General features: G+C 35.0%; 1 protein-coding gene across 1 annotated transcript; it reads right to left on the minus strand.

Annotated features, from left to right (window-relative positions):
- Positions 1-2122: 2122 nt before the first annotated feature.
- LOC137724424 (3-hydroxy-3-methylglutaryl coenzyme A reductase) lies at positions 2123-4872 on the minus strand. The gene is made up of 3 exons (XM_068463166.2): positions 3509-4872; positions 2818-3346; positions 2123-2686 (listed from the first exon to the last, which is right to left on the minus strand). The coding sequence occupies exons 1-3, from the start codon at positions 4558-4560 to the stop codon at positions 2441-2443; spliced, it is 1827 nt and encodes a 608-aa protein (XP_068319267.2). The 5' UTR covers positions 4561-4872; the 3' UTR covers positions 2123-2440.
- Positions 4873-19027: the final 14155 nt, after the last annotated feature.

A 19027-nucleotide genomic window follows, 5' to 3' on the forward strand; every position in this document is an offset into this window, starting at 1 on the left:
TTTTTATAAAAAAATTAATGGGTACAAACTTATTCTAATTATTATTATTATTATTTTAATTTTGGAAATGTTTTGAATTGAAAATTAATTAGGAGTTTATAATAAGAGTGTGAGTATTAAAATCTTAAATCAATTACCAATTTTTATTTTTAAAAATTATGTTAGTGACATGTAATTCATTAATACATTAATGTTAGGAATTTCGATCAAAATCTAAAAACTTATAAGGTCTCAAACAATGAACATTAGTAACTAAAGACCAGATACTAATTTATCCAAAGTAAAAATTAATGTTTAGATAGCATTACTCTTCTTAAAATGATGCTAACAATGAACATTACACGCGTTATTAATGCACAAACGAGTCTCATAATGTATCAGCAGCTGACAATTGTCTTGAGTGTATAATAAGGACAGACAGTGACTAACATGTGCAGACAGCTGTTGGTAATCAAATTCTAATTCTAATTGGTCACTTGATTCCTTCTTCCTTGTGTTCATGCACAGGGAGGAGGCAAATAGGTGCATGCATGCAGCCTAGTCTACATTAGAGGTTTGAATCCCAAAATCTCTACAAAAAGCCAACAACAATGAGAATGTTGCAAAAGATTGTCTTAGTAGTGAAATGAGTTTATATTCTTATATTTTCTTTTGAAATATTTAATCTAATGCAATAAATAATAAGAGAAAACATAAAAATAAAAAAATAAAAAAAATAAGAAAAATGATAAAACACTTTTTTTTTTCCGCCTTCTACACACTCCATTTTAATTTTGTTTGTTGTTTTCATATGACTTATTCAATCCGATGGTAAACATTAAAGCAAAGTATGTGAGATGCTAAAAATAGTGTGAAATCAACTCCTGAAAAAAGTAAGCGAAAATCACTTCCTCCTTACTATTATCTAAAATCAAGTGCTGCATACCTGATCTTTCATCTAAAGTTCACCAAAAGACTATAATTATATTCCTGCAACAACAGGAGATTGAAGACTCGAACAAAATCATTCGAACTCAGGTCGGATTCAGCATGAACACATGCGAACACATCATAAAGTGATAAAAGCAAATTATATGCAGCATAACAATGATCTGGATCCAGGAAAGCTTCGTCAAAGATTCATATATAAATATAATGCAGCTGAAATATAATATTGCATCAAAATCTACCACAAAACTGAACTTTGAAGATCCTAACTTCCAAGATACTCAAAGACTCCACACATGTGAGCTTCCCTGCTAATCTCGATTATTGGTTACCTAAATTATTATTAGGGTCCACTAATCTCTCTCTCCTTGTTCTTCAAAAAATTTGCTGTCTTGTACTCTCCTAATGCTAAACCGACAAAAGAAAATGAACAACAACAGCAACAAAGCCTTATCTTACTAAGTGGGGTCGGCTGAATGAATCCTAAAATGCCACTACTCTCGTTTTGGACAAAAGAAAATGAATACTTCAAAAGAAAAAAAGCCTAAAAAAGTTAGTAGTAAAAGAAAAAAGAGTATTCACAAGCCATCTGCATTTGAACAAAAAAAGTAATTAACATGCATGCATAGTTGACAGCCTAATAATAGAGGGAAAAACAAAGACATAACAATCAACCAGAAAGCATCATCGTCATTGATGTTGATCCAAATCCGTATTAAAGCAAACAAAAAAAAGAAATCATTTTTTTTTACCAGCACGTGAAAATAGCAATGCACAAACACACCAATCATAAAAGAGATCGCATAAACAGAAGAGACTTGCATACACCTCCGGAGGTCGCTAAGTTAAAACACACCGGTTGTATTACAGTTCCGACACATCACATTAGCGTCTTGATGGGTGTAGGCAAGTCATTTTCCAAAAAAATTAAAAGAAAGAAAACTTACATGGCAAGAGTTCATTTTTTTCTTTAAAAAAAAATGAACCAATTGGTAGCTTAGTTACGACAGTACACCTCCTAGGGCCAGGAAGAGTCACGAGTTCATTTGGCTGGGAGTTAATAGCAAGAAGTCTTACTTCACCTGCAAGCATCACAAGAAACTTCAACTCACATGAAGAACACAATTCTCTTTCTGAATTTTAGCATCTGAATCCGTATGAAATTGAACAGAAGAGATTAAAGAAGTGGAGACCATTTGAAGAACTTTCGGCAGTAAATAAACTGCTACTAAAACTTTTCATCATCATCTTACACAATTTCTCAAAAGAGTTCCATACAAGGCATGAAAACTTATAGATTAACAAAGAAAAAAAAGGTAAACAAAGGAAAAAAAATACAAATAGTACAATCTTTCATTCCTAAGCCCTGCTGTATGTTTGTTCTGTTCATTATTTCCCTATCCTCTTCTCCCCATGCCAAATGGACAACTGATTCATGTCAGCGTTATTCTTTCTGACATATTCCGGCCATACTTTCGGCTTCTTCAAGCCTCAGAAGTTAGAGTTCAAGTTCTTAAGCGGACGCAACAGCTGAGACATCTTTGCTTGATCTGTTGTATTTCATGTGACTATTCACAAGCTGTCCAGCTGAGATAGCAGACATGAGAGAAAGCTCTCCGGCAAGAACAGAACCAGCCACAACAGTGGCCAACAATCTTGCATTAGATCCTGGTGCCTCCCTGTTAGCACCCTTCACTCCAAGAAGGTTCAGACAAGCTGATTGAGATGCAAGTTGGGTCCCACCTCCAACAGTACCAACCTGGACAAAATAATCAAACACCAATGTAAGACTTCATGTTTACTAGTACTATCAAATTACCTCGATGTAAGAACAACCCAATATTCCAATTCCCAAGCACTGTAAAAAACATCAAGGGACAATCAAATTACCTCAATTGAAGGCATGGTGACAGACACGTGAAGGTCCTGTCCATCATTGATGGGTTCCATCATGGTAATGCAGTGAGAACTCTCCACATTCTGAGCTGGGTCTTGGCCGGTAGCGATGTAGATGGCAGAGACGATGTTGCTGGCATGTGCGTTGAATCCACCGAGGGCTCCAGCCATTGCAGACCCAGTAAGGTTCTTGAGCATGTTAAGCTCGCACAGGGACGCCACATTGGTTTTCAACACCTTCTGCACCACATCACCCTTGATCACAGCCTCACAGACCACCGATTTCCCACGACCTTCGATCCAGTTCACCGCAGCGGGCTTCTTGTCAGAGCAGTAGTTGCCGGAAATTCCAATCACATCCATGTCAGGGAAGTCGTTCTGGAGGAAATCCAAAACGTTTTGCACACCTTTGGAGACCATGTTCATCCCCATAGCGTCACCGGTGCTGCAGGTGAATCTCATGTACAAGTTCTTCCCAGCAATGGCACACTTAATTGTCTGAAGCCTACCGAATCTGCTTGACCTGAATAATCAAACCCAAATCCCAATTAATTAAGAGTTTAAAACCCAAAAAAATTATAAAAAGCAACTTTAAGCTTTACTGAAACAACAACAAACATTAAGCTTGACTGAAACAAACCCATCAAAGTAATCAAACAAATCAGTACAGAAAAGTTGAAATTACCTGTTGAAAACCGTGGACAAGGTGTCATAATTGTTGGGTTCTTCCAAGTAGAACTTCAACTCGGCAGCTCTCTTAGCAGAGTTGAACCTCACACAAGGTGCTCTGGTCATCCCATCTCTCAGCAACACACTGGTGGCTCCGCCGGACAAGTTGATAGCTTTGAAGCCACGGTTGGTGCTGGCAACCAAGCAACCTTCTGTGGTGGCCATTGGTACGGAAAACTCTCTGCCATCGAGCCTAAGAGGGCCAGCAATCCCAACTGGAATCTGAACATACCCAACTGGCATCTCGCAGCACTGACCCAAAATTGACTCGTAATCGAACCCCTCCAATGGCAGACCACCCAGAGACTTTCCTGTAATCCTCTGAAGCGCCTCGCGCCTGATAGCCGCCGCCCTCCTGCAATCTCCGAGCTTTGACTCCAGAGAGTAGGAAGGGATGGTTCCCGCCACCACGGACTTGACCACCTCCTCATCTTCCTCCGTCAACGGCTGGGCGGTGAAATCGCAGGGAGTGGAGAGGACTACCTCTTTATCAAACACCTTCTGTGCAACAGCTTTGGGGGCGGCAGCAGCAACAGGGGCAATTTGGGGAATTGGGCTGCAGTCGAGTCCGGCCCCACACGGCACTTTCCTGGCGTCGTCTTTCAATATCAAGCGCTCGTGCTCCTCCTCGTCATCGTCAGCGGCCCAGACGTCATTGCTGGGGCGGAGAATGAGCGACTGCACGAAATCGATCCCGAAGAATCCAAGCAAGTAGATGAAGGAGGCGACGAACGCGAGTATCGCGACGATCTCGGAGAAGTTCACGACGTGGAGCGGCGTCGAGGTCCTGATCTTCTCGCGCCAACGAGTAAGGAGGAAGTAGACGACGGAGAAGAAGAGAGTGAAGAAGACGGCGTTAGTCAGGTACAACGGCAGCGGCAGGGCGTCGGAGGCCTTGGCCCCGACGACACCAACGTCGTTCTCGTGGTCCACCACTTTCACTTTCATCGGCCCACTTCTGGCCTTGGTGGCAGGTGTATCCATCGTAGATCGCCTTCGGACGTCCATCGTATGTGTTGACGCGGTTGGTGATGCTAAAATGCGCCGGCGGCGATCCAGCGGCGGAGGAGAGAAGAGGAAAGGACAGCGAGGGCCGAGGCTTTTGTGGGCAAAACCGGAAACTCACAAAAAATGATTGAATAAATATTTGTTTTTAATTTGTTGGTGGGTTGGTTTGAATGGTGGAGCGAGTGCATAGGCGGGGTTTATATAGGACGTGGGCTGGCGTTCGCGTACGAAGCGAGGAGCACGTGTAGGAGTTACAAGGCATATAATAAACAGTCAAAGGAATACACCTCCTTTTGTCTCTTTCCTACCACTTTCTTTCTTACTTTGCTCTCTCATTAATTTTAGATTTTAGATTTTTTTTTTTACAAATTATTTTAATTTTTGGTAAGAAAATATTTTTTTATTTATTTCTATATTGGTTGGTTGGTTGTTTGTCTTTATCTGCTTGAGTTATTTTTGGGATTGTCAATCATAGATGCGTTGAGCATAACATAGCACGGTTATCAACGTATAATTATGGGTAGGTTGCGTTGGTAAGAAGGAATTACTCGAACACTACTTACAACAATTGAATTTTGCAAGGTCAACGAATCTTAATATCAAAGCGCTTTTTTCAAGAGGCATTAATTATGTGAACTGTATTGTAGAATTTAAACCTTTCGTTATATGATTACATGCGTGCGTGAATGACTAAACTTACAATAATTGGCCTAAAGTTTAGCATGCCAATTTTCTTTCTTTGGTGAAAGATAGTAAGCATGCCAACTTTCTATTAAATCTGGTTAATGCTCATATTTTTGGAAACGAGATCTCATCGAAAGCTAGATTTGTAAAATCTGCCGACCAAAAAAGCATTTTGAGTATTAAATATTAATATCTTGTATACATTTATAATTTTCCTCTTTTAATATGTGATGTAGAAGTGGAAATCCTATTTTTTCCTCTTATTTGCCCAAAAATAAGATCTTTTCTTAAAAGTAATCTCTCTTGTTCTAATCTCTATTAATTTACTAGGTAAAATGCACACAAGATTCTCATACATATTTTTTTTTTCCTCAAATGATAATCACTATTCATAATGTGTTAATGTGAACAATACATTGACATCTTCAACAAGAAGATTAAAAAGCTTAACGGGCCACTTAGTACTACGGTCCAATAATATTCTTTTTCATTTGTAAGTGAGAGGTCTTATATTCTATTCTTATTAAAGGTGAATTTGAAGCACATTTTTAGTGTTACTACATCGTTTTAAAAATAAATTATAGATTTTAGTGTTACTACATCGTTCTATTCTTCCAAACTTTAGTGTTACCACATCGTTTTATTCTCCCAAACTTTAGTGTTACTTTGCTCTCTCATTAATTTTACTTTCTTTCTTACTTTGCTCTCTCATTAATTTTAGATTTTAGAATTTTTTTTTTTACAAATTATTTTAATTTTTGGTAAGAAAATATTTTTTTATTTATTTCTATATTGGTTGGTTGGTTGGTTGTTTGTCTTTATCTGCTTGAGTTATTTTTGGGACTGTCAATCATAGATGCGTTGAGCATAACATAGCACGGTTATCAACGTATAATTATGGGTAGGTTGCGTAGGTAAGAAGGAATTACTCGAACACTACTTACAACAATTGAATTTAGCAAGTTCAACGAATCTTAATATCAAAGCGCTTTTTTTCAGGAGGCATTAATTATGTGAACTGTATTGTAGAATTTAAACCTTTCGTTATATGATTACATGCGTGCGTGAATGACTAAACTTACAATAATTGGCCTAAAGTTTAGTATGCCAATTTTCTTTCTTTGGTGAAAGATAGTAAGCATGCTAACTTTCTATTAAATCTGATTAATGCTCGTAGTTTTGGAAACAAGATCTCATCGAAAGCTAGATTTGTAAAATCGGCGGACCAAAAAAGCATTTTGAGTATTAAATATTAGGATAAAGTACAAAAAATTACCTCAACTATTAATGTAACGACACTTTCATACCTCATCTTTTAAAATTGACAATGTCATACCTCATCTTACGAATTTGTGTCAATGTTATACCTTCCGTTAGCTTGGCCGTTTATTTCTCAGTTAAATGTTGACGTGGCTTGATCCGGGACCCATCTTTTATTAAAAAATAATAAAATTATTAAAAACAAAAAAAATCATTTAATATTATTTAAATATTAAAATAATATAAAAAAAGTACATTAAAAAAAAATAAAAAAACCTCTCCTTTCGTCCATCCCCCCCTTCTCTTCCCCATCTTCCTGCAACCAGAAAAAATAAGAATAAGAAGAAGAAGAGAAAGAAAAAAAACCCAAACCAAACCAAACCCAGTTCATCCCCCTCCCCCACCACAAACCCAACCCCCTGCAACCCAAAAAGGACAAGGAATAAAAAAATAAAAAATAAAAAATAAAAAAAAACCCCAACCCAACCCGAAGGAGGAAGAAGAAGACGGAAGAAGAAGAAGAATAAGAAGAAAGAAGAAGAGGAAGAAGAAGAAGAAAAAGAAGAAGGGAAAAAAAAAAAAAAAAAAAAACAACAGGAACCCAGTTCGTCCCCCAACCTGCCGAAGAAGAAGAAGAAGAGAGAAGAATAAAATAAAATAAATAAATAAACCCAGTTCGTCCATCCCCCCCGGGACCCACCCTCTCCCCTCCACACCCATTCCCCCCCCCCCCAATTTTCTCCGCACCCAGATTCTCAACCTTCGGAATCGGCCTGGCGAAGGTTTCCCAATTCCACCTCAACGGGATCTGGGTTTTTTTATTTTTTTTATTTTTTTGGGTTGTAGGTAGTGGGTGTGAGGGTGGGGTGCGAAGCTGGGGAGGTTGGGTGCGTGGGTGCGGGGAGAAGAGGGGGTGGGGAGCAGGGAAAACAAATTGGCTTTTTTTTTTTTTTTCTCTTCTTTTTTTTCTGGGTTGCAGTTGCAGAAAAGGGAAGAAGGAGAAGAGAGAGAGGGGGAAGGTACAGCCTGATGTTGTTGTTTTTTTTTTTAATAACTTTTCTTTATTATTTTAATATTTAAAAAATATTAAATGATTTTTGTTTAGTTTTTAATAATTTTTTAATAAAAAAATGGGTCTCGAATCAAGCCACGTCAGCATTTAACTAAGAAATACACGTCCAAGCTAACGGAAGGTATAACATTGACACAAATTCGTAAGAAGAGGTATGACATTGTCAATTTTAAAAGATGAGGTATGAAAGTGTCATGACACCAATAGTTGAGGTAGTTTTTTTGTACTTTACCCTAAATATTAATATCCTCTATACATTTATAATTTTTCTCTTTTAATATGTGATGTAGAAGTGGAAATCCTATTTTTTCCTCTTATTTGCCAAAAATAAGATCTTATCTTAAAAGTAAATCTCTCTTGTTCTAATCTCTATTAATTTCTAGGTAAAATACACACAAGATTCTCATACATTTTTTTTTTCTCAAATGATAATCACTATTCATAATGTGTTAATGTGAACCATACATTGACATCTTCAACAAGAAGATTAAAAAGCTTCACCGGTCACTTAATACTACGGTTTAATGATATTCTTCTTCATTTGTAAGTGAGAGTTCTTATGTTCAATTCTTATCAAAGGTGAATTTGAACCATAAAGCTTACCCACTCCCCACCCCGTTAGTGTAGATAACATCATTTGTTCAAAGAAAAAAAAGCCTCACCAGCTCAAATCTATCTCATTTGAAGACACCCTTGCATCAACCAACTAAATAAGTTACAATTTGACAACTATATGAAGTACAATTTATATTTTAATTTTTAAATGTAATTAAAATTACGAAAACTTTGGATCTGGTTCTGGTTGATCAAATCTTAGATATTAATTAAGAAATTTAATAACGAAAATTAGAAGAAAAAAAAATTCATAAAATTATGCAAAGATCAATAGCAAATAGGGATTTTTAATTTGTTTCCTCAAATTTGAATTGTGTGAAGTCTGATCAATTTTTTATTTTCTATTTTTTAAAATACAATGTTTTATTTTTATTTTTAAATATGGGTACATTGTAGATAAAAAGGGTGAATAAATTTTAAATTAAAAATGGGTACGTTTTACATAAAAAAAAAGTGCATTTTACATATAACAAAGTAGTACAATTTTGATGAAAAATGGGTACATAATATATAAATTATGGGTACAAATAAAAGATTAAAAAATTATTGCTATAAATAAAAGTTTAAAAGTATTGACATAAAAATAAATTAAATATATGGGTACAAATTAAAACTAAAAATAAAATTTGGTACATATTAAAAAAAAATGTGTAAAAATTAAAAATAGAAATATATGATACAATATTTAGCCACACACACACACCAAATGTAACGTTTCTAACCTTAAATATATATATTTGGAAATAATTATTAATACTAAAATTTAAATATGCTAATATGTAAATTTCTTATTATTGAAATAATGACATGGATAAAAATCAAATGACTTAGATCAAAAATTGAAAAAAGAATCGAGTTTCAATAATTGTAATAGAAAAATGAGAAATAAAAACGTAATTTATCCTTAATATAATTATATAATTCAACCTATGTCTCATAAACCGTATACATTAACTTGTGAAAAGATATCAATTTACAAGAAACATGGATGTTTAGATCACACGTTACAACTAATAAGAAAGAAGTTATTTCTTTTGTTTAGACCCACATGTTTATAGGATATTATGAAAAAAAAATTAGGATAAGATTGCAAGTTTAAAATTATAGAAACAAGTTCGTTGGTTGATATATAATATAACCTAAATGGCAGGTTGTGAACTTGTGATTACTAATATTAGTGTTTGAAATTTTTTTTTTTTTTTTTTTTTGATAGAGCCCTATACAATTGAGAAAGAAGAAATCTAAGTATAAAAGGAAAACAGTAATAATAATAATAATGACATTAGAGAAAGAAGAAATCTAAGTATAAAAGGAAAACCGTAATAATAATAATGACATTAATGCTCAACTAAGGTTCTCATTTTGAGGATCAGTGTGGCCCTCTTTCATTAAATCTTTAAATTAATCAGATCGTGAATTAATTAGTAAGCTTATATTATCCCTGTGTTACACCCTAACAAAATAATAGTCTCAATTGAAAAAGAAAAAGAAAGAAGGGTTTACATGTGAAACCCTTCCGTCTTCTTTCCCTACCCGTCTCTCTCTCCTTCATCCCCCTCTCTCCATCGCCTTCCCTCTCTGTCTAAATTTTCTACCCAGGAAAAATATGTAACATAACATTCAATGTCACACCATGCATATCACTTTCCATACGATTGGATCCTTGACAGTAGGCAAGATAGTGACATCAACCAGCCTTTTGTTCTCATAATTATCTTCCACACAGGTTACACAGCTCGAACCTATTGTTCTTCCATGAAGTTTTCAAATTCTTCACCATCCAGATCCTCCTCTTTAGGAACGAATGGAATGTTATGTGCTTTCCCTAGGTCATTCTAAGGCACAGGTTCTGTTTCAAATTCCTCTTCCATAAAATTTGCAATCAATAATTTAAAAAGAAACTTCCATTGTAAACACACAATCCATTTGCACTGCTGCTCACACAAAAATGCTTAGACGAAGGAGGAGGGAGAGAGAGGGGATGGAGGAGAGAGAGCGGTGGGGGAAGAAGACAAAAGGGTTTCACGCATGAACCCTTTTTTTATTTTTTTAATTGAGATTATTATTTTGTTATGGTGGAACAACGATAATATAAGGTTAATTGATTAATTTACCGGCAAATTAACCTAAGGATTTAAATAATAGACGACCTCGACCTTAGGTGAGTATTACTAATAATCATAATTCGATGATTATCTTCCTTTTTTCTATTTTTTTTTAATTTCAAGGGCACAGGGGCCCATGTGCTGGTAATCAAGCAAATATGTCAACGATGGTTCATTACTTCAAAAAGATATTCAAATAGTTCTTGGCTTTTTTATGTTATGGATCGGCCAACCAAAGGAGAATAGTTTGAACCAAGAAGTGGCATTCACTGGTTCGCAAACTCAATGTCAAACAAGCACAAGGTTTTTAACTTCTTTTGTTAATAATCAGTGCCGGCCCTGAGGGGGTGCAAGTGGTGCCACCGTATAGGGTCTCCAATTTTTCAAATTTGTATGCATTTACGTATATATAGTAGCATGTGTAGAATATTACAAACTTGAATCTTAGCACAAGTAGTATTATTGTTTCTTTACAACGACCTAGGGAATGGGTTTGAAACTCGTCTCCATCATTTTTTTCAATTTATTTTTATTAAATGTATAAACTTCCACAAAATAATATAAAAATTCCACACAATAACATGAAAATTCGAACCCTGACCCTCTAAATAGTTAAGGAAAAACAATACACCACCTTTCCACTTGTTGATTTGTTAAATTTGTTTGTGCTATTAGAATTTATAGAAGCTCAATTGAAAACTAAAATTATTTTTTTGAACAAAAAAATAAAAAATAAGTAAAATTCTTAGTACTTTTTAGGGCCTCCAATTCACTTTCGCACGTGGCCCCTGAAACAAGTAATTATAGTTTACTTTTGTTAATCATGTATATGTTATATGTCCCTAATTCAGGACTATAGGTCATTTTTAAACTAAAAACGTGCAATATTTGTCTCCAAGAAGGTTATATCCTAATCAACAAACAGGGTTGGCTACAAATAGCCATCTTGTAGCCTCAAACGGATTACATTTAAGGGAGTTTTAACGAAAAACCCACGGTACTGTTCACCGTAACGAAAAACCACATTTTTACACTAAAAAGTCAATTCTGGTACTATTCACTTTACCCTTTATTTTGTCCTTATCGTTAAAACTCAAAGTTCAAGTCATTTTCATTAGTTTTCCTTACATTTAATCCTTTGACAAAGCATTTTGTGGAGCCCTAGTTATCTATTCTTCTATCTTTCTGTCAAGTAAATAATATTGTGTATTTTTGCTTGAACCACATAGTATTACAGTCTAATAGTATTCTTCTTCACTTGTGATTGATAGTTCTTATGTTCGAATATCTTGAATGATGAGTTTGAAACTAATTTATTCTCCCAAACTTTAGTGTTACGACATCGTTCTATTCTTAAAAATAAAAATAAAAATAAAAAATAAAAAAAAGTGTATATTGCTAGAGATGGAAACAATACTGCACATTAAAATATGATACTTTAGAAGGCTAAAACATAAACCTCCACTCTAGCCGATGAAGATGGCCTAATATGCCAAGTTATTAGAATATTAATCTAACATTACACGTCGAGGCACAAATTTATTCAATTGACGGTTCAAATTATTGGTATAAAACACGATAACATGACACGAGAAGATTTCATTGTGTAAAACGCCTAAAAGTTTTTTCTACTAATTAGAGATATATAGAGAAGTTGGTGGAGAAGGGAGCTTGGTATTTTGGACCGAGTGTGAAGCGAGTTTCACGCGCATACAAAAATCATACACAAAAACACATATTCATTGATAGTGATATGTATGCATCTCATGACCTAGCTTCCTAAAATGCTTCTCACACGCATTTCACAAAAAAGAAACCTTTTGATGTTGATGGATTATGATGTAAGATAAAATAAATCAAGCGGTGGATTCTCTTGTTGATTACAGTTTTTATATTTAATTTACAGCATTTTGAGTCCTTATTTTCCATATTTTTAGAGGGTTTTTTTTTTTTTGAGTCTTTATTTTCCATATTTTTAGAGTATTAGTATTGAATATTGTTCATAATAAATAAATAACAAAATAAAATAAAGGTTGTGATCTCAGGATATTTGGAAAGTAATGTCTGAATTATTCTCAAGTCTCCTTGTATTAAACTTCTTGGTTCTTGCATAGTTAGTTGCATGCATATGCTGTCCTTTCTTGCATGGTTGTTAAGGTGTGCATGCATATAGAAGTCAGTTTCTTGCAAAAGTTTTTTTTTGTTGGAATTATATATGCTACTCAATTGCATGGATTTATTTTTCTTTGCAAATGGTGGATTACCATAGTGCTTAGCTAGTGTCTTAATCTTCAATTTATTGCGTTCAAATTTAAAGTTTCAAACTTTCTTTTTTTCTCATTAAAGTAGTTCAAAATAGAATTATTGCTTATATATGTATAAAAAGAATACTAATTCTTAGACACACCATAATAATTAGAGCCGAAAGTGTTCGACTCTCATAAAAGATAATAATCGAAAAGTGTGAAGCAGGGATGATAGTAATAGTATCAACACCTAAACCTTAAATTCTAAATACTCAGCTTTTGTAAATTATTATCTTTTATTTCGGGGATATTAGCAACTTTTGGACTTTGACCTTCTTGTTTTTCTTTCTTGATTTTTTATTCATTATGCAATATTGCTTGATGATTTAAATCATTTAGTTTACATATTACTCTTAAATATTAACTTTGAAATAGCAACCAAATTAGAAATAATTTACTCATCTAATTAACATTGTCAAAAGTGTTTAGTGAGAAACTTGATTTGTTTATTTATTAAATAGTTTTTATATGACTAAACGTTTTAGACTTGGTAAATTTTTTGCAATAATAATTTTTTATGACCTAAAACGTAAACAATTTAAATAATCATTCAACATTACAAAACCGAAAAGATACAATAAAAAAATCCAATAAGAAGACAGCTAACATTCCCATTTTATTTTTTGACCATCCTTAATTAGTTAATTTATATATCTGTTTTCTCATTTTTCTATATCTCTCTATTTCATTTATGGGACTCTTTCTTATCTTTTTATCTAAGTAAGAAAGCAAAACTATGGTTAACCATCACGGGATGGTCCGATGGTTATAAATGAATTTCAGGCCCGTAATCTACACAACATGTTTTGAATTCGATTCCTCACATCGATTAATTGCACGATAGTGATCAGGAAGAAGCTGAAATGCTTCTGTAAGTCTTCCCTTCTCCCCCCCCCCCAAAAAAAAAAAGAGAAGGTGGACTTCCGTGACAACTAATTTTTTTTTTTTTAAATTTAAAAAGGAGAAAGCAAAACTGTGGTCGCTTACTCCACTTGGTTTTCATGGTTGGCTTCTCGACTTATTTAATTTGGTTGCCATCGTTGTAAGAGTCGTTAGCTCAACTTAGTCCGTCTATCTATGGCCCTCTCTCCCTCTTTCCTAAACGCTTGGGACACCCTCAATTAATTTATCATAATCGGAAAGAGATATCCACAAAGTCCAATTGAAAAATCTAAAATATATGTGCAAGTAGCCTTTTACCACGGTAATAGAGATGAATATTACCCTTGCATTATTGTTTGAGTTCAAACTTCATCGGCTCTTTAATATAAGAAATTATTATTAGCACTTCAAAAATCTCATTCTACACTTTTTACAACTGTATTTTTCTTTCTAATTATAAAAAATGAAAAATGTAGCGTGTCAATAACAATTTCCTTTATAAATAGAAATATAAAAGATATTTGAGCAAGTCTACGAGCTCTTGTTTCTTTAGACATTTGAGCAATCCTCTTTAGTCTGAACTGGTTGGCGCCCATTTCTTTTACTTCATTTTAGTCAGCATCTAGGACTTAATTGGTCCAAAGATGGTGTTCTTTTTTTAAGTAAAAATAAGAATAATTGATTCCAACACAAAAAATATTAATGTGTATAAATCACATCCGAAAACGAAAGTATATATGTATTGGTGATGTGTTAATTAATTTTATTGAATGAATGGTTTAGGTCGAAGGATGATGAACTCTCTAATTGTACGAACATAGGAATAAACAAAACAATCCATTTTCGAGTGAAAAATTAAATGGTTTCAATGATTCGACTAGGGGAAACGACATCGTGGATGGAAGAGAGGGTATATGCAACTGGTTCGTTCACTCTTTTGCTCACGTTTTTGCTCACAGAATTTGAGCAAAGTGTAGGAGGATAAAGAGGCTAGCTAGCACTGAATTAGAATTAACCCTTGCAACGACCCTTCTTGGAGGTTTTGATAGAGACTAAAGGGCCTTCTAAAGTGGACTTGTTGGAGGTTTAAGACCGCCATCCTGTGAGAGGATATAATCATAATCTTGTTTTGTTTTGTAGGTCCAACTATTAATTTCCTTGTAAAATGATTTTAGTCTTGATACAGCAGAAATTGATGCACATCAAAATATGAATTTTTTTTTTTTTTAACAATGGCTGGGAGGAGTAGGCTAACCCTCATAATGGACTAGACATAATAATGCGGTCCAAATTCATCTTAGACCTCTCATCTACAACTGAAGAAAAAAAACCATTAGACTATAGTACTATAAGCCTCATAACCTCATAAAAGATTTTGATGAACTTTGTATAGGCCCCCATAACCTCATATATATTATGTATGGTAATGTTTATATGTATAATTTTTGGTCCTATCTCATGAAAAAAAATAAGATTCGAGGTCAGTTATATTCCTAAAATAATATATATTTTTGGTCCTACGTACCCCATGCATGGACGGAGGTCACATATACTCGTTAGGGGTAGGTACCCCATTCAATTCTTTTTGCTATGAGAAATGCTTGAACTAAACTATAAATTATCTATGTACACAAAAATAAAGTCTTAGTCAAAACACTTAATTCAAGATACCCTTTCACATTATATACTTTTTATCCTCTCACCCTTCAAAGCCATGTAATTTTTTTCATTAGCTTATGGTTTACAATTTTATTGTTCTAAACACCAGTTACCCACAATCATATTGTTAGACAGGTTAATGTAAACATAATTGTAAGTATCAATGACTTATCAATCAATCACATAATTCTCAAGTAACTTATATTTAATTAGGTGACTTGATTGCCGAAGTGACCTTATGGCCCAATATGATTAGAATAATAGAGTCTTATCCTCTAATTACCCTTTTACATGATCCATATTTAGTAAAGACTTATATTGGTGCGATAAAAAAAATATAATTGTGACTATGAGTATTTCTCATTTAATAGTAGGCTTAATTGAGAGATATCCTAGCAACTATATAAAGGATTGTCCATGCTTCAAAATAATCGTTCTATTATGTGCTACACCCTATTCATAGCAAGAACATGTAGTTTGGAGATATAGAAGACATTCTTATGCATTCGTCGATTTCTTTGTAATCCGCTAGAGTCACGTCTTCCGTAGTCTAAAGATAAGTTCAATATAATTAGTTCATCTCTATTTTATATTGATTCGATTCATTATATTCGTAATCCTAATGTCTTGTTATTGGGATTTCAGAATATATCTTATAGTTAATAGCATGGTATCAAAATATTAATTTAATTATATCATTCGAAGTTGTTCCCAATAAAAAACATTTGTCACCCCATGATAGAATTGAGATAAATATTAAAAGTTTTACGTGTTGGGCTTTAGGAGAGTGTGTTGTGGATCCCGTGATCGTGACCGTTCATCGTATATCGTGCAGTCAGAAATCATTCCAAAATTTAAAATTTAAAATTAAATATAAATAGTACTTAACGAAAACTGACCACATAATATACGATGAACAGTTACGATCACGGAATCCCTAGGATTCCTAAGAAAAGGATCCGGCAAAGATCCTTTTTCGTGTGCTTTGACTCATTGCAGTACATGCACGACAATTGAAATAACATAGCTTCTAAGAATTTATTTCAGATAAATTTATGGGTACACCGACTAAGGATCCATAGATAAACTTTGGGTAAATTACATAAAACTATCTCAATTATTGAACCAACCACAATTTCATACCCCATCTTTAAAACATTTCAATGTCATATCTTATCTACGAATTTGTTGCAATGTCATACATTCGCCAATTTGTCTGTCAATTCTTTCATTAAATGCTTACGTGACTTGAGGCGAGGCCCATTCCCTAGCCCAACTGGATTAAAAAATTAAGAGTAAATTACATAAAACTACCTCAACTATTTCATACCCTACCTTTAAAAAAATTCAATGTTATACCTTATCTATGAATTTTTTACAATTTCATACCTTTCGTCGGTTTTCTATCAATTCTTCTATTAAATAGTGACGTGGCTTGAGATGGGTCAACTATCTATTAAAATTTCAATTAAATATTAAAAAACTAAAAAAATAAAATCATTTTTAATTTTCTTTTTTTTGCATGGCAGACCCACCCTTATCCCACCCATCCCGTCTTCTCTGCGATGATCAATACCGCCACTCTCTTCTCCCTCCCTCCGTCCACACCGCCATCGACCGACTCCTTCTCTGATTCCGACTCCGCCTTCACTAAATCGGGTTAACCGGCCCTCTCTTTGGCCAATTTGTTAAATACGGTAGAGAATGGCAGTGGAGAGAGAGCGTTGAGGGAGGTGAGGGAGAAGGGGCTGGGAGTGGTGGATAAGACTGCTGATGTGGCAGAGAATGGCAGCGGGGAAGAAGAGGTGGGTGGGATCTGGGTTTGGGGTGGTATCTGGTTGGTTTTGGGTTTGGGGAAGACAAGGGGGAAGAAAGGGTGAAGGGAATAAAGGGTGGGTCCCCATGCAAAAAAAATAAAATAAAATGATTTTATTTTTTTAGTTTTTTAATATTTAATTAATTCTTTAATAGGTAATAGACCCCGTCTCAAGTCATGTCATTATTTAACGGAAGAATTGACAGAAAACTAATGGACGGTATGAAATTGTAAAAAATTCGTAGATGAGGTATGACATTGAATTTTTTTAAAGATGGGGTATAGAACTATGATTGACCTAATAGTTGAAGTAGTTTTATGTAATTTACCCAAAAATTAATTAAATATTAAAAAATAAAATCATTTAAATATTTTTATTAAAAAAAGGTGGGACCCATCCCCTACAAACCTAGAAACCCATTAGCCCAAAATTCCAGAAAGGTTTCATAGCTCCACCGCCGCAACCTCCACCGTCTCGTCTTTGGGCATAGGCGGTAATGGCAAGCACAGGTGGAAGATCTCCTTCTACTGCTCTAATTCCAGCTCAAAGAATCCCCCAAATGAACTCTTATGCCCCATTTTTTGGTCTTTAATATCTAACCTTGTCGTCGTCTCTTCGGATCAGACCTTTGAGCGCCTCTCCATTTAACTCTGCCGCGAGTTGAGCTTCTCCCCCAAACTCGAAAACGGGACCCAACCCGATTTCTCCACCGTGATTCCCAATTTTGCCATCAAGTCTACCATCCAAAACTAGTGTGACCGCAACAATGTCTAGTACTCGCAGGCACCTGATTCAATTGCACTCGAGAAGGCCGAACGAACGTTGATGGAGAAAGATAGGGAAGACCCAGGAATAAGGGTTTTGGAGCGGGAAATGCTAAGGGGGATGGCAGAGAGGCCGTCGGTTCGGTTTATGCACGCGGCAACCGAGTTAAGCCACCGAGTAGACCATTTCTATTCTAGTTCGTCGTAAAAGTTGGTGGTCATCCCCTCAGCAAGTCCCCCCACTCATCTTCCCTTCGTGACCCGGCCGTCGTGTTACTCCTCGTCGTCTTCCTCCAAAATCACCACCGAGCTTCAAACCCTAAACCTTAATTTCTCGTTGCCAAGATGCAAAAGGGATGAGCAATTGATGACGAAGCTAAGAAGCTCCGAGGCAATTGAGCAGGAGAAGGGGGTAATTTTACTCATAAAGCTTATGAGGACGAAAGATGAGCTTAGGATTTCGCTCTGCACTCCCCAACCGAAGAGGTGGCAGATGAGAGGTTTAGGTAACCGGCTGGAAATTAGGGAAGACAAGGGGGACCGAGTTAGGTCGGGTTCGAGCCCGTGAGAGGTAAAGATCTTGTGGAACAGAGGTACGAAGATGAACGGAGTGAGGGGAAGGAAAGTAACGGAGGGAAGGGGAATCGAAGAGGTGGTGGAGAAGAGGTTAGGGTCACCGGAGATGTGTGAGTTCGATGTTTGGGTGAAGTGGGAATAAGGGGTGGGGTGATGGGTTTGTAGGGGATGGGTCCCACCCTTTTTTAATAAAAATATTTAAATGATTTTATTTTTTATTTTTTTTAATATTTAATTAATTTGTTAATCCAGTTGGGCCAGGGAACGGGCCTCGTCTTGGGCCATGTCAACATTTAAAGGAAGAATTGACAGACAAACTGATGGAGGTATGACATTGCAACAAATTCGTAGATAAGGTATGACATTGAAATGTTATAAAGATGGGGTATGAAACTATGGTTGGCCCAATAGTTGAGGTAGTATTATGTAATTTACTCATAAACTTTTGAGCAGTACAATAATTATCCTTTTTATAAAAAAATAAAAAATAAATGAAGAAACACATAATACCTTGGTCTTTCTATCTATCATTCGAATCCCGCGCCATCTTTCTTCTTTTCTATTTGTTTTTTCAAACTTCTTTTCTGTTATAAACTTTGTATTTAAGTGTGATTGTGAAATTAGTTATTCTTCCCTATTAGGAATTGTATTCCTTGGATGAGAAGGATTCTTCCCTCCCTTATTAATATAAATAAAGGCACTGTGTAGGAGAATAACACATCCTCTA

This window comes from Pyrus communis, chromosome 5 (genome assembly GCF_041283825.1).
Source record: "Pyrus communis isolate YQ-2024b chromosome 5, ASM4128382v1, whole genome shotgun sequence".
NCBI lineage: Eukaryota > Viridiplantae > Streptophyta > Magnoliopsida > Rosales > Rosaceae > Pyrus > Pyrus communis.